A 16857-nucleotide genomic window follows, 5' to 3' on the forward strand; every position below is an offset into this window, starting at 1 on the left:
CTGCTCCGTCAGCGTCTGCAGCAGCTGCTCATGCGTCTGTGTGTTGTGCTGATGCTGATGTGATCGTCTGTCAGCAGCATGTTGATGAAGTCTGTAAACTATAATTAACACCTGCTGAGATGAATAGATGAACTTCATTAAAATGCTTTGTTCCTGCATAGCTCTTATGATTTGATCAATAATGCTAGAATTGTTACATACAGAAAGTGTTTTTGTCACTTATTAAATCTCAGCCTCAGAATCATAATGCATAAAACTCAAAAACAAACAAAAACAAAACACTTTCAGTTTTTCGACTTCAGAATTTCATGTTTAATTCAATTGCGTTATTGCTGTTTTTGTGTAACTGTTTGTGAAATTGACTAGCAATTTCTGAGTGAAAATGTTTTCTAAAACAATACAAAAAAAAAATGTCAGTGCAGTAATTGTTTGATCGTGTCCAGTGTTCTGGTTTTAACACTGATGTTGTGCCGGTGGTGTGTAAACGGATCAATATCACACATCTCAACACAGACCGTCTCGCTCCTGTCTGTTTACTGCAGCTGAGAAATATTGATTAACAGCTTAATATATCAATGCGTTTATGGATTTATTCCACTGCTGCTTTATAAAACACATCCTGTAAGAGTCATCAGTGACAATGATCTGATTAAAAGAATATAGACTCTTATTACTCTCAGTGAAGCGAATCTTTCTGCTGATTTATATTTGATGATTCCTTCAGATCAGCTGAATATTTGATGCGTAGGTGAGTGCTGGCCTTGATATGATTGAACACATGTAATCAAGCTGTTCTGTCTGCAGTCTGAGGAGATACAATAAATCCCTTCAGTCTGGAATCAGAGTGGCATTATTGTTTTGTTTGAATGATTATGTAATTGATCTGGCTGTTGTGTTTGGTGTCAAAAGCACTTAATGAACATGTTTATTAAAGTGTGTGTGAGAGAGAATCAGCGAGCGTCTCTGAGCTTCATCTGTTGACTCTGAATTCAGTCGATGCAGGATTTACTGTCAAACAGTTTCGCTTGGAAATTTCACAATTACAAAGAAACAACAAGTAATCCATTGAATTAAACGTGAAAGATTTAAGTAGAAAGACTGACATTTTTTATGTATAATATGTACTCCAATAATCTGTTTTGACAGTGCATGCACAGTGAAGGAATGATTTGAGTTGAGGAGTGGAAAACATTAGACTTTCTTTCACAAAATGATCGTTCTGTCATCATTCACTCACCCTCATGCCACTCCAAACCCGTATGTTGTTGTTTTGTTCCTTTTGAAGAACTTATTGCATCTCTTCTCTGTACTTCTCTGAAGGAATCAGATGTTTAGTGTGAAGAATAGACTGAAATGTGAGACATTTGGCTTCAGAAGATTTGAAATATAGTGCATTAATCATATGGATTACTGTTATGATACATTCATACCATTTTTGGAGGTTGACAGACATCCTTTTGTCAAATGAGCTATGTGACGATTCTTCAGAACTTCTCCACTGAAGAATAATGTGATCCGTTTTTGCAATGACATGAAGACGAATACAGTAAATGGTGACATTTTTCATTTTTGGTTTACTTTAATCCATAGTTAATGATTAATTCCTAAAAGTATAGATAATGAAAGTAGAAATGTCTCCACATGTCCCTAATATTACAATGACTATGTAAATGTTTGGACAAAAACATCCCTAAAATAATGTTTATGGAACGTTCTTATAACATTATTAATATTTGAAATACATTCTTATAAGGTTCAGAGGAAATGTTCTTAGAACAATGTTCTTGGAACGTCCTCATGATGTGTGTGTGTGTGAGTGTGAGTGAGAGATAGTGTGTGTGTGTGTGTGTGAGTGAGAGTGAGAGAGTGTGTGTGTGTGTGTGTGAGTGAGAGTGAGAGTGTGTGTGTGTGTGAGTGAGTGAGTGAGAGTGAGAGAGATAGTGTGTGTGTGAGTGAGAGAGTGTGTGAGTGAGAGTGTGTGTGTGTGTGAGTGTGTGTGTGAGTGAGAGTGAGAGAGTGTGAGAGTGAGAGAGTGTGTGTGTGTGAGTGTGTGTGAGAGAGTGAGAGTGTGTGTGTGTGTGAGTGTGTGTGTGAGTGAGAGTGAGAGAGTGTGAGAGTGAGAGAGTGTGTGTGTGTGAGTGTGTGTGAGAGAGTGAGAGTGTGTGTGTGTGTGAGTGTGTGTGTGAGTGAGAGTGAGAGAGTGTGAGAGTGAGAGAGTGTGTGTGTGTGAGTGTGTGTGAGAGAGTGAGAGTGTGTGTGTGTGTGAGTGTGTGTGTGAGTGAGAGTGAGAGAGTGTGAGAGTGAGAGAGTGTGTGTGTGTGAGTGTGTGTGAGAGAGTGAGAGTGTGTGTGTGTGTGAGTGTGTGTGTGAGTGAGAGTGAGAGAGTGTGAGAGTGAGAGAGTGTGTGTGTGTGAGTGTGTGTGAGAGAGTGAGAGTGTGTGTGTGTGTGAGTGTGTGTGTGAGTGAGAGTGAGAGAGTGTGAGAGTGAGAGAGTGTGTGTGTGTGAGTGTGTGTGAGAGAGTGAGAGTGTGTGTGTGTGTGAGTGTGTGTGTGAGTGAGAGTGAGAGAGTGTGAGAGTGAGAGAGTGTGTGTGTGTGAGTGTGTGTGAGAGAGTGAGAGTGTGTGTGTGTGTGAGTGTGTGTGTGAGTGAGAGTGAGAGAGTGTGAGAGTGAGAGAGTGTGTGTGTGTGAGTGTGTGTGAGAGAGTGAGAGTGTGTGTGTGTGTGAGTGTGTGTGTGAGTGAGAGTGAGAGAGTGTGAGAGTGAGAGAGTGTGTGTGTGTGAGTGTGTGTGAGAGAGTGAGAGTGTGTGTGTGTGTGAGTGTGTGTGTGAGTGAGAGTGAGAGAGTGTGAGAGTGAGAGAGTGTGTGTGTGTGAGTGTGTGTGAGAGAGTGAGAGTGTGTGTGTGTGTGAGTGTGTGTGTGAGTGAGAGTGAGAGAGTGTGAGAGTGAGAGAGTGTGTGTGTGTGAGTGTGTGTGAGAGAGTGAGAGTGTGTGTGTGTGTGAGTGTGTGTGTGAGTGAGAGTGAGAGAGTGTGAGAGTGAGAGAGTGTGTGTGTGTGAGTGTGTGTGAGAGAGTGAGAGTGTGTGTGTGTGTGAGTGTGTGTGTGAGTGAGAGTGAGAGAGTGTGAGAGTGAGAGAGTGTGTGTGTGTGAGTGTGTGTGAGAGAGTGAGAGTGTGTGTGTGTGTGAGTGTGTGTGTGAGTGAGAGTGAGAGAGTGTGAGAGTGAGAGAGTGTGTGTGTGTGAGTGTGTGTGAGAGAGTGAGAGTGTGTGTGTGTGTGAGTGTGTGTGTGAGTGAGAGTGAGAGAGTGTGAGAGTGAGAGAGTGTGTGTGTGTGAGTGTGTGTGAGAGAGTGAGAGTGTGTGTGTGTGTGAGTGTGTGTGTGAGTGAGAGTGAGAGAGTGTGAGAGTGAGAGAGTGTGTGTGTGTGAGTGTGTGTGTGTGTGTGTGTGTGAGTGTGTGTGAGAGTGAGAGTGTGTGTGTATGTATATGTATATAAATATATATATAAATGGAAGATTACGCCCTGTGCGCGCTTCTGACGCGCGCTAGAAATGCTGTCTAGGTAGGAAGCACACAAGGTTTTGAGACAGTGGCATGTTCTTACAGCTTACAGACACGTTTATTGAAGCGCTTCGGAATGTGCAACACAGTCTCGCTTCTACCGAATCACCTGAGGCAGTGGTGCGCGCGCTCAGGTGATGCAACAGCCTCCGGAACCCACGCGACACACACTGGGCATGCGATCGTATTCATGCGTCTTCTGGAGCAGCAGATGAATGGAGACGGAGCCTCGGTGCGCGTCTGATGGATTCGAGGGAAACGCGTCTGAAGAGCGTTCCTGAACGCGTTCCCACAGATCAGCGCGAGGAGCGCGTGCAAGCAGAGCTGCTGAAGAACGTGAATGGGTTGGTCTCGTGGAGTGTTCTGGAGGAATATCTCTGTCTGAAGAGTCTGTGTTGGTTTGCGCACGTTTGAACGCACTGGAGCGCAATCGTATCGGACAGTCCGTTCACTGAGAGACTCGTGCAGGATCATCTCGACACATCCAACTTTAATGACACAAATAAAGGTGAGTTCAGAAAATGATCGCTCAAACTTTTTCATTCATCTGATCACAGTGCATCAATGGATAAACCATTTTATGAGGCGTCGTGGCGCACAGAACCAGTCCACATACACACACACACACAGACACACACACAGACACACACACACACACACTCAAACATTTATGTTAATATGGTAATTTGTCTTTGATTTGGTCTTATGATCTCTATATGTTTTAGTTATTCTGTATAAATTAAGTATTAAAATATACTATACATAAATGTTCCACAAGTAATCAAAATTTATTTATTTGAATTTTAAATGTTTAATAGATATATTTATTTTTTAATTTAAAAATATGCATTCGTTTTTTTATTTATTGAAATTATGAATTAATCTGACATCTTAAAATATGTATTTATGTCATCTTCGTTTTATTTCGGTTTACTCTAAATATCCATCCTGATCATTTGTGAAAACAACTTTCAGATTCGCGGATGTGAGATAAGTGTTAAAGAATTTAAAAAATAAATATCTTGTTTGACTCAGAAATGCATCACAGTTCCATTCTGAATTTAATACTTATGTTCATTTTTAACCTTTTCAGACTCAAGGAGGCTCATAAAGGAAAAAAAAAAGATTCTCTCTTTTACACTTAATAATACATTTCAGTTTGAACATTGTTAATGGTAAGAAATAAAAAGAGCAGAGGCGACTCTGGTTGAGTTCGGTTTTATTCTGGCTGTTTTCTGATCTTGGATTGTGATCAATCAACAACAATGTAACAACTGTAACAAAAATAGAGCAAATATCTTACTGATTGTTTAGAGTTTAACAGAAATTACTCTCATAATTCGCACAAAGCCTCATGGGGCGACAACAGTCTTAAAGTCCCCCTGCGGTGAAAATCACAATGTTTCTGTGTCTGTCTGGTGTTTTTTAATATGCTTCGAGACAGAGCATGCGCACATTCATCAGTCAACAGCATTGCTGAGCATTTTCTCCTTTAATCTGCAGAGAACCAAAAACGTTGTACATGTTCGGCTGAATTAATCCATTATTACTGCTTGCCATTGTGTAGTGTTTACTCCTTCAGTTGCAGACAGAGCTGCTGTGATTGGCTGAAGGCGGGGACTAATTTACATATTCATAGCTCTGTGCATACTAAATGAGGTACAGGTGTAGAGTTATATTCAAGCTTTTTAAACGTATGTAGAAGTAATTTACACTTGAAAAAACATTTAAATATTTAATTTTGAAAATTTAAAACATTTAAGGGATACAATTAGTGATAGTGGTTGCAAAAGTTTTTTTTTTTTTGCTGTGATGAAATAGAACCATTTTTGGTTCCCTGAAGAAGCTTTCAGTAGACCGTTTTTAAAAGAACCACATTTGTCTTAGTCTGAAGGACATTTGAATAATCTAAAGAACCATTTTCCACTATAAAGGACCTTTTGTATAACAGAAAGCTCCCACAAATGAGAAGGTTCTTCATCAATGCCAATAAAGAACCTTTTTTTTAAGAGTGTAGTTTTCTGTTACACTTTGAGATTACAGTGTGTGATTGTGTCAGTAAAGTTTCCATCTGTTTTATCCTGATTGGCTCTGTGTGGGCAGCGGGATCAGTTTCTCGTGATCTCTGGATGTTGATTGGTCCAGTGGGGACGCTGCTCTTTGACTGCTCTTACTCTAGAGTGAAGACTAAGCAAAAGCATGCTAAGTGAACAGCAGTGGCTTGTGTTTTTAGCAGGATAGGATGATAACAGGGCTCCGTTTGAGGGGTTTCACAGCTGTTGAGTTGTTGTTGTAGGTTTGGGAGCCCAATTCTACTGCTGGATCAATAGAGCTAATAACTCAGCCCTCCGACCTTGGTCTAGATCACACACACACACACACACACACACACACACACACACTCTCACTCACTCACACACTCTCCCACACACACACCCACACACACACACACACACACACACTCACTCACTCACTCACTCACTCACTCACACACACACACACACACACACACACACTCTCACTCACTCACACACTCTCCCACACACACACCCACACACACACACACACACACACACTCACTCACTCACTCACTCACTCACTCACACACACACACACACACACACACACACTCTCACTCACTCACACACTCTCCCACACACACACCCACACACACACACACACACACACACTCACTCACTCACTCACTCACTCACTCACACACACACACACACACACACACACACTCTCACTCACTCACACACTCTCCCACACACACACCCACACACACACACACACACACACACTCACTCACTCACTCACTCACTCACTCACACACACACACACACACACACACACACTCTCACTCACTCACACACTCTCCCACACACACACCCACACACACACACACACACACACACTCACTCACTCACTCACTCACTCACTCACACACACACACACACACACACACACACTCTCACTCTCACTCACTCGCTCTCTCTCTCACACACACATGCTCTCTTTCTCTCTCTTTTCAGTTTGAATGGTTTCTTCTCATTAAAGGCGTGTGCTAATTGCAGTGAAGATCAGAGCGAGGTGTTTCGGGTCAGTGAATCTCTCTCTCTTTCTCATGGTTCTGTTATTCTGGTCGAACTGAAGCGTCTGCTTTAAGCTCACAGAACGTCTTCGGGTCGGTGAAGTCCTGCGGCTGCTGTGAGTGTGAGTTAAGGCCACATTAATATTAGATCAGCTGCAGACAGTGGTGTCAGTGGTTCAGTTCTGAACCAATCCTGCTATTAAACCAGACTGAGCATCAAAAGCTGTATTTTCAGCATCATTACTGCAGTCTTCAGCGTCACATGATCTTCAGAAATCAGTATAATATGCTGATTTGCTGCTCAAGAAATTTACTGTCACTTTTGAGCAATTTAATGCGTCCTTGATGAATACATTTATTAGTTTCTAAACTTTTAAACAATAGTATATACTGTATATGGAATCATGTTTATTGCTGAATTTATTTGAGTTATTTTTCAGTATTAAATTAGAGAGGTACATGATGTAGCAGATTCAGCGGTGGTTTAATACTGCTCTATGCACATGAATACAAAAACACATCATCTAGACTGATGGATGTTCTTGATCCAAACACACGATGCTCCTGTTCAGTTGATTCCTCAGATGAAGCTGTTGTTATTTGTGCTGATTGAACAGTGTGATGTGTGTCTGAATGTGAGGATCTCTGAATTCTCAGTCTAGTCGAGCACTGGGTTAATCAGTGCAATAATAGTTGTATTGTAATGATAGTAATAAGTATTTTGTGTTGCCGTGGATACAGATGGAATAATGATCATGTGAGCATCAGTAATGAACACGTGCCTTCATTAGTGATGTTCATCAGAGCAGCTTTAGTTCAGGAACTGATAATCTTCTCAGATGTGTTTCTGATGGCGAGTGTGTGTGTGTGTGTGTGTGAGAGAGAGTGTGTGACTGTGAGTGTGTGTGCGTGAGTGTGAGTGTGCGTGTGTGTGTCTGTGCGTGCATGAGTGTGAGTGTGTGTGTGTGTGTGTGTGCGTGAGTGTGTGTGTGCGTGAGTGTGTGCGGTGAGTGTGTGTGTGTGTGTGTGTGTGTGTGAGAGAGTGCGTGTGTTCGTGAGTGTGTGAGTGTGCGTGAGTGTGAGTGCGTGAGTGCGTGTGTGCGTGAGTGTGTGTGTGTGTGAGAGAGTGCGTGTGTGCGTGAGTGTGTGTGTGTGTGAGTTTGAGTGAGTGTGTGAGTGTGAGTGCGTGAGTGTGTGTGTGTTTGAGTGAGTGAGTGTGTGTGTGTGTGTGCGTGAGTGTGAGTGCGTGTGTGTGTGTGTGTGCGTGTGTGCGTGAGTGTGTGTGTGTGTGTGTGTGAGGCTGCTCCACCTGTGACCATCATGATCAGTTTTTACACACTCACACACACACACACACACAGACACACACACACACACACACTGATAAATGAGTCATCATGACACATTGGATATTCATTTCCTGCCCAGAGAGGAAGTGACATGAAATTCATGAAAAAATTTGTGAATCTCACAAACCCTTTCAAGAACATATTGCTCATATTTCCTGCAAATATACATTTAATTTTTTTTGCATTGACAGTTGAACACATTTACCCTCATATTCTAGGTAAGCTAATGTGAAACAAAGAATACAGTATATTATTTAAATCAAGTATTTATTCATTATTTAGCACATCAACATTTGCTGAACGCTAATTAAAATGATCCAACCATTGTAGTATTCTCTATATTAATACATTAAATCACGCAGGCATTCTTTAGATTTTGGTAGCCCAAAATGAATTTAACTATCCCAAATAAAAAAAGTCATCGGTTGAGTTTCACTGTGGATCAGATCAGATAATTTTTCAGATGAGCATAAAAAAAAGAACCCTTCTTCAATACCACAGCAAAAACTAGTAGCATAACTATAAAGAATAATTAGAGTTGCAAAAAAAAAACAAAAGATGCATTGCAGTAATGATGATGTTTAATTGTCATAAAAACAGTCACAATGCAACAAATCTGAATGTCCTAAAAATAGGCTTAGTTTTCTTTATGCACAATTTAATTTAAACTCTTCCTCTTATTTTGGGCTGTAATGTATATAATGTTGTCGTGTTCATTCATGTAAAACCTCCAGATCTGTGTGTGTGTGTCTGATCCTGTATTTCTGCACGTTCTCTTGCTCTGTTTCTCGTCTCGTGTCTCGTTCTTTACCTCCCCCTGTGTTTCTGTCTCTTTGTTAAACACGAGTGTGTAGGTGTGTGTTTTACACTTATGCAAATTGTCACGTTATGCAATGTGTGTGTGTGTGTGTGTGTTTGTTTGTGTGCATTATATGGAGCTCAAAATAGACTGAGCTTATAGATCTTGAGATATTTCTGTGTGTGGATGTGTTGAGTCCCGTAATCACACTGAGCGTTCGCTTGCTTTCTGTCGTTCAGAGCAGGAGCGTCTCTGTGCTTCAGTGATTCTGTGTCACTATTATGTGTTGTGTATCAGACGGGTTGGGGTGTGTTTGTCTGGGTCGGAGCGGCTGTAGGGTTTTACCCCAGTAATGTGTAATTCAGACTGTCCCAGTTCTTCATAACGACCCTCATCAGTCGTGATCTGTACACGTCTCACGCTCCTGTAGGGATCAGCAGACATATAGAGCTCATAATACCACACCCCAGCTCATAGAGACAAAAAATATCATATTCATACAGAAACACAAGTTTGTAATGTAGTATTGTTTGTGTGCATTATATGGAGCTCAAAATAGACTGAGCTTATAGATCTTGAGATATTTCTGTGTGTGGATGTGTTGAGTCCCGTAATCACACTGAGCGTTCGCTTGCTTTCTGTCGTTCAGAGCAGGAGCGTCTCTGTGCTTCAGTGATTCTGTGTCACTATTATGTGTTGTGTATCAGACGGGTTGGGGTGTGTTTGTCTGGGTTGGAGCGGCTGTAGGGTTTTACCCCAGTAATGTGTAACTCAGACTGTCCCAGTTCTTCATAACGACCCTCATCAGTCGTGATCTGTACACGTCTCACGCTCCTGTAGGGATCAGCAGACATATAGAGCTCATAATACCACACCCCAGCTCATAGAGACAAAAAATATCATATTCATACAGAAACACAAGTTTGTAATGTAGTACAGTGATTTACAGCAGCAGATTTACAGTGAGCAGAAATCATCATGAGATGCGATTTCTGTGACACTTTTTGATGTCGTGGTTTGTCCATTGATGCCACAGAGTTGAGAAAAGTTTAACTTAATGCAAATGAGCAGCAGTGGCGACTGCCAATAGGAGTGAGATGTGAGGTCATGTGACTGTCAGATGCTGTTTGAGTGTCTGTCAGTAAAATGAAGCTGATGATTGCACTGTTCTGTGTGATTGATCTCTGCACACATGCAGTGTTATTATGATGATGTGTGGAACGGTCCAATTGATTTATATATTGATTATCCTTCATGTCATATGATGATCGTGAGATGCAGTTTTGTTAAATCAGAATGACATCTTATGTATCAGACGGGTTGGGGTGTGTTTGTCTGGGTTGGAGCGGCTGTAGGGTTTTACCCCAGTAATGTGTAACTCAGACTGTCCCAGTTCTTCATAACGACCCTCATCAGTCGTGATCTGTACACGTCTCACGCTCCTGTAGGGATCAGCAGACATATAGAGCTCATAATACCACACCCCAGCTCATAGAGACAAAAAATATCATATTCATACAGAAACACAAGTTTGTAATGTAGTACAGTGATTTACAGCAGCAGATTTACAGTGAGCAGAAATCATCATGAGATGTGATTTCTGTGACACTTTTTGATGTCGTGGTTTGTCCATTGATGCCACAGAGCTGAGAAAAGTTTAACTTAATGCAAATGAGCAGCAGTGGCGACTGCCAATAGGAGTGAGATGTGAGGTCATGTGACTGTCCGATGCTGTTTGAGTGTCTGTCAGTAAAATGAAGCTGATGATTGCACTGTTCTGTGTGATTGATCTCTGCACACATGCAGTGTTATTATGATGATGTGTGGAACGGTCCAATTGATTTATATATTGATTATCCTTCATGTCATATGATGATCGTGAGATGCAGTTTTGTTAAATCAGAATGACATCTTATGTTAGTTCCAGTAACTTTAATATATCAATTGACATTTGGTCAGTGCTTGACCTAATTTAATTCCTAATTTTTGTCATTTTGAGTGATTTCCTCTATGCATTGGTATTTCAAAACCACCAGTGTTTTATTTTTTTACTTGGTTTAACCACAGTAGCATCTCTAAGTACCCCATAAAACAATATTACAGCCATATAACCTACGATTAGTTGTGCCCCTTGACACAAAGACGGCTTCTGTGGCTAAACCAGGTAAAATAAAAATAAAAACTAATGGCTTTGCAATACCATTACCGGAGGTAATCACTCAAAAAAACAAAAAACTAAAAAAAAGTATTAAATTATGTAAATTCAAATGATTTAACTTAATTAAAATGCTTAAAAACATACAAATCAAGAAATCATTTCATATTTTATTCCTTTTAACTATTGCTCCTGTGTTTCCCAGTTTTGTTCATAAAAATACTTTTTCATAAAATCTCTTTAGAATGACTGACCTAGAGCATCCGGGTTTAGGACTCCCATCTAAATGCAGCATTATTCAGACTCATCGTGTGTTTGTGTCCTGTTTTACTGTGATCAGAGCTGTTGTAGAACATTTCTGAGTTGGTCTGGGATGAATCTCTGATAGAAAGCAAGTGAAGTGTTTGTGGCGTCAGTCCAGGTCATGTGATCAGACAGGAAGTGGTTTGTGTCCCGGTGTAGTGCTGCTGTTCTCCGTCTCTGAGCTGACAGCAGATGGATGAGTGTTTCCTGGGTCAATAGATGTGTGTTTTTAATATTCGTGAGAAGGCCGAGGGCCTTAAACAGGGTTTCTGTGTCCGTGTTTAACTGTACGAGTGTGAGGATTGATGGGATGTTTGTGTGACGCTGAACAGGTGCTTGTGCTCTGGATCTTCTGAGGATGTTTGAATCTGTGTCTCAGAGTTTCTCAGAGCGTCTCAGTGTGTCTCAGAGTTTATTGGTGTGTCTCAGATGGTCTCACAGTGTCTGTGTTTTCTCTGTGTGTCTTAGTTTTTTGGTGTGTCTTGGCTTGTCTCAGTGTGTTTCAAAGTATCTGTGTCTCACCATGTCTCAGAGGGTCTCACAATGTCTGAGTTTTCTCTGTGTGTCTCAGATTGTGTCAGCATGTTTCAGTGTGTCTCACACTTGTCTCAGAGTTTCTCAGAGCATCTCATGTCTCAGAGTGTCTGAGTTTCTCAGTGTGTCTCAGAATGTCTCTTGTCTCACACTGTCTGAGTGTCTCAGTTTCTCAATGTGTCTCTGTGTGTCTCAGATTGTCTTGGTGTGTCTCTGTGAGTGTCTCAGTGTTTCTCACAGTGTCTGAGTATCTCAAAGTTTCTTGGCGTATCTCTGTGTGTCTCACACTGAGTGTTTCAGTTTCTCAATGTGTCTTGGCGTATCTCAGTATTTATTGGTGTGTCTAGGCATGTCTCCGAGTATCTCTGTGTCTCACCATGTCTCAGATGGTCTCACAGTGTCTGAGTTTTCTCTGTGTGTCTCAGATTGTGTCAGCATGTTTCAGTGTGTCTCACACTTGTCTCAGAGTTTCTTAGAGCGTCTCATGTCTCAGAGTGTCTGAGTGTCTCAGAATGTCTCATGTCTCACAGTGTCTGAGTGTCACAAAGTTTCTTGTTGCATCTCTGTGTCTCACACTGTCTGAGTGTCTCAGTTTCTTAATGTGTCTCTGTGTGTCTCAGATTGTCTTGGTGTGTCTCTGAGTGCCTCAGTGTGTCTCACAGTGTTTGAGTGTCTCAAAGTTTCTTGGCGTGTCTCTGTGTGTCTCACACTGAGTGTTTCAGTTTCTCAATGTGTCTAGGCGTGTCTCAGAGTATCTCTGTGTCTCACCATGTCTCACAGTGTCTGAGTTTTCTCAGTGTGTCTTAGATTGTCTCAGTGTCTCACACTGTCTGATTGTCTCAGAGTTTCTCAGTGTGTCTCAGAGTATCTCATGTCTCACAGTGTCTGATTGTCTCAAAGTTTGTGTCAGATTGTCTCAGTGTCTTTCTGTGTGTCTCAGAGTGTTGCAGTGTGTCTCAGAATGTCTTATCATGTCTCACAGTGTCTGAGTGTCTCAGATTGTCTGAGAGTGTCTCGTGTGGACTGGAGTGAGTCTCTGTTGTTCCTGCAGGGGCTCAGAGTCATTAATCATGTGACTCACCTGAGCTGTCTGGATGAGGAACATATGACTGCTTCCCTCTCAGACAGGAAACACACACCACTGATTTATAACACACGCATCACATGCTATTTTTACAAGTGCTGCAGTGCTTAATGACCCAACGGCTTATTTTGGAGAATTTTATAATGAGAGTGACGCCTAAACAGTCATAATTTAGTTTTATTTGACTCTTTACAATCAGAACTTTCTCAATCACATAACTCATTCATGTATGTAAATGAGCCGTGCTCTGATTGGCTTTGCTCAGTTCTGTTGTATGTTACTGAGCTCATGGCTGTGTTGTCATGAAGGTTTGTGAATGAATCCAGGTCTGTGTTTTGTTTAGGAAGAGCAAGAGATGAGCGAGACGGAGATTTATGTGTGTCAGGATGTTTATACAGCAGACAGGTTTCAGCTCCGCTCCGGCTGTAAACACACGTCACATTCTCAGCACACACACACACACACACACACACACACACACACACATCTGTTTGTGTCCTATAGCTTTTAATTTTTCCCAGAGTTCACCTGTACTATTAGTGAGAGTTTTATTTTGTGCGAAGCGGTTGTAGTTGTAGTGGATGTAGTTTTAACGCACTGTAAACAAAGTAATAAACTTAATGTGATGCATACTGGTGGTCAGTCGTGCATAAAATGAGTAAGAATGAGATTTATGTAATAAACTGAATGTGTTTTAAATGCACAATTACGCTTATAAATTTCTCATCAATAAATCCAATTTATTATATGTAAGCCAATCAATCTCATACATTTTGAACTAATTGAATATTCCACATCTAGCCATATTTGAATCATGTTCATAGTTTTTAACTGACTAATGTAATTCATTTAATGCTGAGTCTCTGCAGTTTAAATAAATACTTTTTGATTATATGATTTAAATAAAAACAAATAGATTAAAATTCTTAATAAACTATGCCATGATTCATTGTTTGACTGAAACGTGGATACTAATGTGAGGTGTTTCTCTTTTCTTAAGGAATGTGAGTGTGTGCATGTGTGTGTTTGTGTGTGCCTTTACATGTGTGTGTGTCATAATTTCATTCAAGGTCATTCAAGCAGGTGTTCATTAGGTAAATAAGGAAATGGGCATATGCAAATGTAATTAGTTTGAATCCTACAATGAGGCACCTGTATGTCCTGCTGATTGGAGGTGAAACAAGAGGACGCACACACACACACACACACACACACACAGGTGATGGGAAGATCAGATCGTTTTACTGACACTCTCGTTCAATCTCATTCAGCTCATTCATCATTCGTGATGCTCAAACAGCAGATCTTGATGCTACCAACGTCAAGGTCATGGGTTTGATTCCTTCAATTCAATGTAAGTCCTTTGGATTAAAGCATCTGCGAAATACATTCATGTAGAATATAAAACGGACAACTCTTTATTCAAGCCATTTGTTACATTTTAAATAGTCAAATTCTGTCAGAATAGCCATATTCTGAGTTAGGGAATTATTATAACAACCCATCACTGTCTCTATGTGAAGACTGAAGTTCTCATCTGTTCTAGATTGATCAGAGTCTCGTTGTGTTTGTGAATGTAAGACTGTTCTAGGTCAGTGACACATGACCTTTGACCTCATCAAGAGCAGACGTGTTTTTCTCCTCCTGTATGGAGTGTAGCATGTTCTGTAGCTCAGGTCTCACAGGTCAGTGAGTGCAGTGACTGAATGTGACGTCTGATCTCTGATAGCGGGTCATTAAACCGTTCATACAGTCACCAGCGCTGTGGCCTCTCGTTAAAAACTCCTCGTTTACTTCACATCGTGTGTGTGTGTATGTGTGTGTGTGTGTGTTTGGTCTGCAGATGGTTAGTGTGAGTGTCTGTGTCTATAAACACTTAATGCTTAGCGGATCAGGACTGCATTGGCTTGCGTTGGGTTTGGAAAATGCAACCTAGGAGAATTTTTGAGAAGTTTTGATTGCAGACTTTGTTATTGTGGGAAATCTGAGCACAGTTTGAGACATTGTTGAAACTCTAGTGTAGACGCATGTGAGACTACTGGAGTCTTTTTGTGAGACAGAAACATCTGAGACGCAGAAGACTCATTTGAGAAACACTTGAGACATGAATGTAATGTTCTGTATCTGCAGGTGTGTGTGTGTGTGTTCAGTGTGTGTGTGTGTTTGGCTCCAGCAGCGTCTGTCTGACCTGGAAACCCACAGACAGCAGCACTGAAACCTCTCTGTATTTTTACATATTAATGAAAACATGATTTAATGTGTTTATTCATCTGAGACTGTTGACTCCATAGAATGTAGCTGATTTACTGTGCTTGTGCGGACGTTTGGACACACACACACACACTGAACACACACACTGAGCACACACACACACACACACACACACACACACACACTGAACACACACACACACACACACACTAATAGCATTAAATGCATGGTTCAGCAAGAATTGATCATTCTGTTATCATTTACTCTCCATCATATCTTTCCAAACCTGTTCAAACACAAAAGGAGATATAAACGTAAACAATAATATTGGACCCCATTGACTTTCATAGTATGAACAAAAAAGGCATTGAAATATCTCATATGGGTAAGTAAATAATGACAGTGATCATTTTTGGCTGAACTGTTCCTTTAACCAGAACTGAGATCTGAAGAGCAGAATGAATGAATTACTCTAAACCCCTTAGCAAACAAGGGTCAGACAATCATACCAACACAAGCGTTCACACAGATGAGAACAGACCGTGTATGCTTCTCTACTGTAAGTCGGCGTAAATGTTATGATGACTGCAGCATCACACGATCACGAGCAGGACCGATGCAGTGCTTGAACATCACTGTGTGTTGATTTGTTTGTTCTCCATTCAGAGCAGCTCATTCTTTATGTGCAGCTACAGGAGGATTTATTACTAACCCGTTTATTTAGCTTTCACCCAGTGGTCCACCTTTACCAACCGCTCAGCAAAATAAGTTTATTTTTGTTCATCTGTATGAATAGATAAATGTGTGCAGGAATAACTCTTTCCAGAGACTTAAGAAAAAGTGTTTGAGAACTAGGTGTTCTTCTTTAAACTAGTTTAACTTGATTTCTCCGACAGGAACCTGTGTGATCATTAACTGTCTCTCATTGTAGGCGGGTCCAAAGCCATGACATCAGAGGAGGAGGGGCCTGCCGTGGTGGGGGCGGAGCCACCCATGGACCTGTGTGCCTCTCCTGGCTGGGATGGGCTTGTTGAAGAAGAGGCGGAGCCTGCTGAGCAGGAGGAGGCGGGGCCTGCGGAGCAGGTGCAGGTGGCTGATGATGTCAGCAGTGAGTTAAGCGCTCTGGTCGTCCCGTACCCAGAACTAGCGCCCATCGTCTTCTTCTGCCTCAAACAGACCACGTGTCCTCGCAGCTGGTGCATCCGCATGGTGTCCAGCCCATATCCTTAACAACTGCAGCTGCACCAGTGCTATTTTATTCATATTTTAAAGGGTCTGTTTAAATTTTCGTTAAAGTTTTTTTTTGTTATGTTTTTGTCAATTCTATTATTTTTCTATAGTATTTATTTATTTAGTTTTAATATTGTTATGGAAGCTTCTTTCCACCATGGGATAAAAACAAATAAAAGTTGCAATTACCTGCAACATTTTAAAATTTGCATCAAAATTGCAAAAAAAAAAAAAATCAGAATTCTAAGTTTATATTTTGCATTTCAAAAAAAAAATTTTTTTTTAAATGTATATCTCAATTCTGAGTTTGTATCTGAAAAATCTAAATAGTGAGATAAAAAGTAACAATGACCTTTATTATTATTATTATTATTATTATTATTATTTATTTATTTTTTAATGCTGTGGTGGCAATGGGCTTCCATATATTTTAGTATATCAAGTTAAACTGAATGAAAATGAGAAATATTGCTTTGACAACTAGCTGAAATAAAATATATATATTTTTTGAAATATTAAATTTATTTTTAATGTTTAGA

The 16857-nt window shown here is 40.7% G+C and overlaps 1 protein-coding gene across 2 annotated transcripts; it reads left to right on the top strand.

Annotated features, from left to right (window-relative positions):
* Positions 1-3827: 3827 nt before the first annotated feature.
* Positions 3828-16330, top strand: LOC107558523 (voltage-dependent T-type calcium channel subunit alpha-1I). Of its 2 annotated transcripts, none has more exons than XR_001605490.1 (2): positions 3828-4067; positions 16020-16330. XR_001605490.1 is itself a non-coding variant. In XM_016242176.1 (2 exons), the coding sequence occupies exons 1-2, from the start codon at positions 14207-14209 to the stop codon at positions 16316-16318; spliced, it is 324 nt and encodes a 107-aa protein (XP_016097662.1). In that variant the 5' UTR covers positions 14118-14206; the 3' UTR covers positions 16319-16330. The 2 variants fall into 2 exon arrangements, 1 of the variants encoding a protein (XP_016097662.1); XM_016242176.1 differs by lacking the exon at positions 3828-4067 and adding an exon at positions 14118-14231.
* Positions 16331-16857: the final 527 nt, after the last annotated feature.

This window comes from Sinocyclocheilus grahami, unplaced genomic scaffold (genome assembly GCF_001515645.1).
Source record: "Sinocyclocheilus grahami isolate Dianchi unplaced genomic scaffold, SAMN03320097.WGS_v1.1 scaffold647.1, whole genome shotgun sequence".
In the NCBI taxonomy this organism is placed as follows: domain Eukaryota; kingdom Metazoa; phylum Chordata; class Actinopteri; order Cypriniformes; family Cyprinidae; genus Sinocyclocheilus; species Sinocyclocheilus grahami.

Coding starts and splice junctions, on each gene's coding strand:
- LOC107558523 (XM_016242176.1), top strand. CDS start 14,207: ATGGGTTTGATTCCTTCAATTCAAT. Junction 14,232..16,019: donor TTTGATTCCTTCAATTCAAT/GTAAGTCCTTTG, acceptor CTCTCATTGTAG/GCGGGTCCAAAGCCATGACA.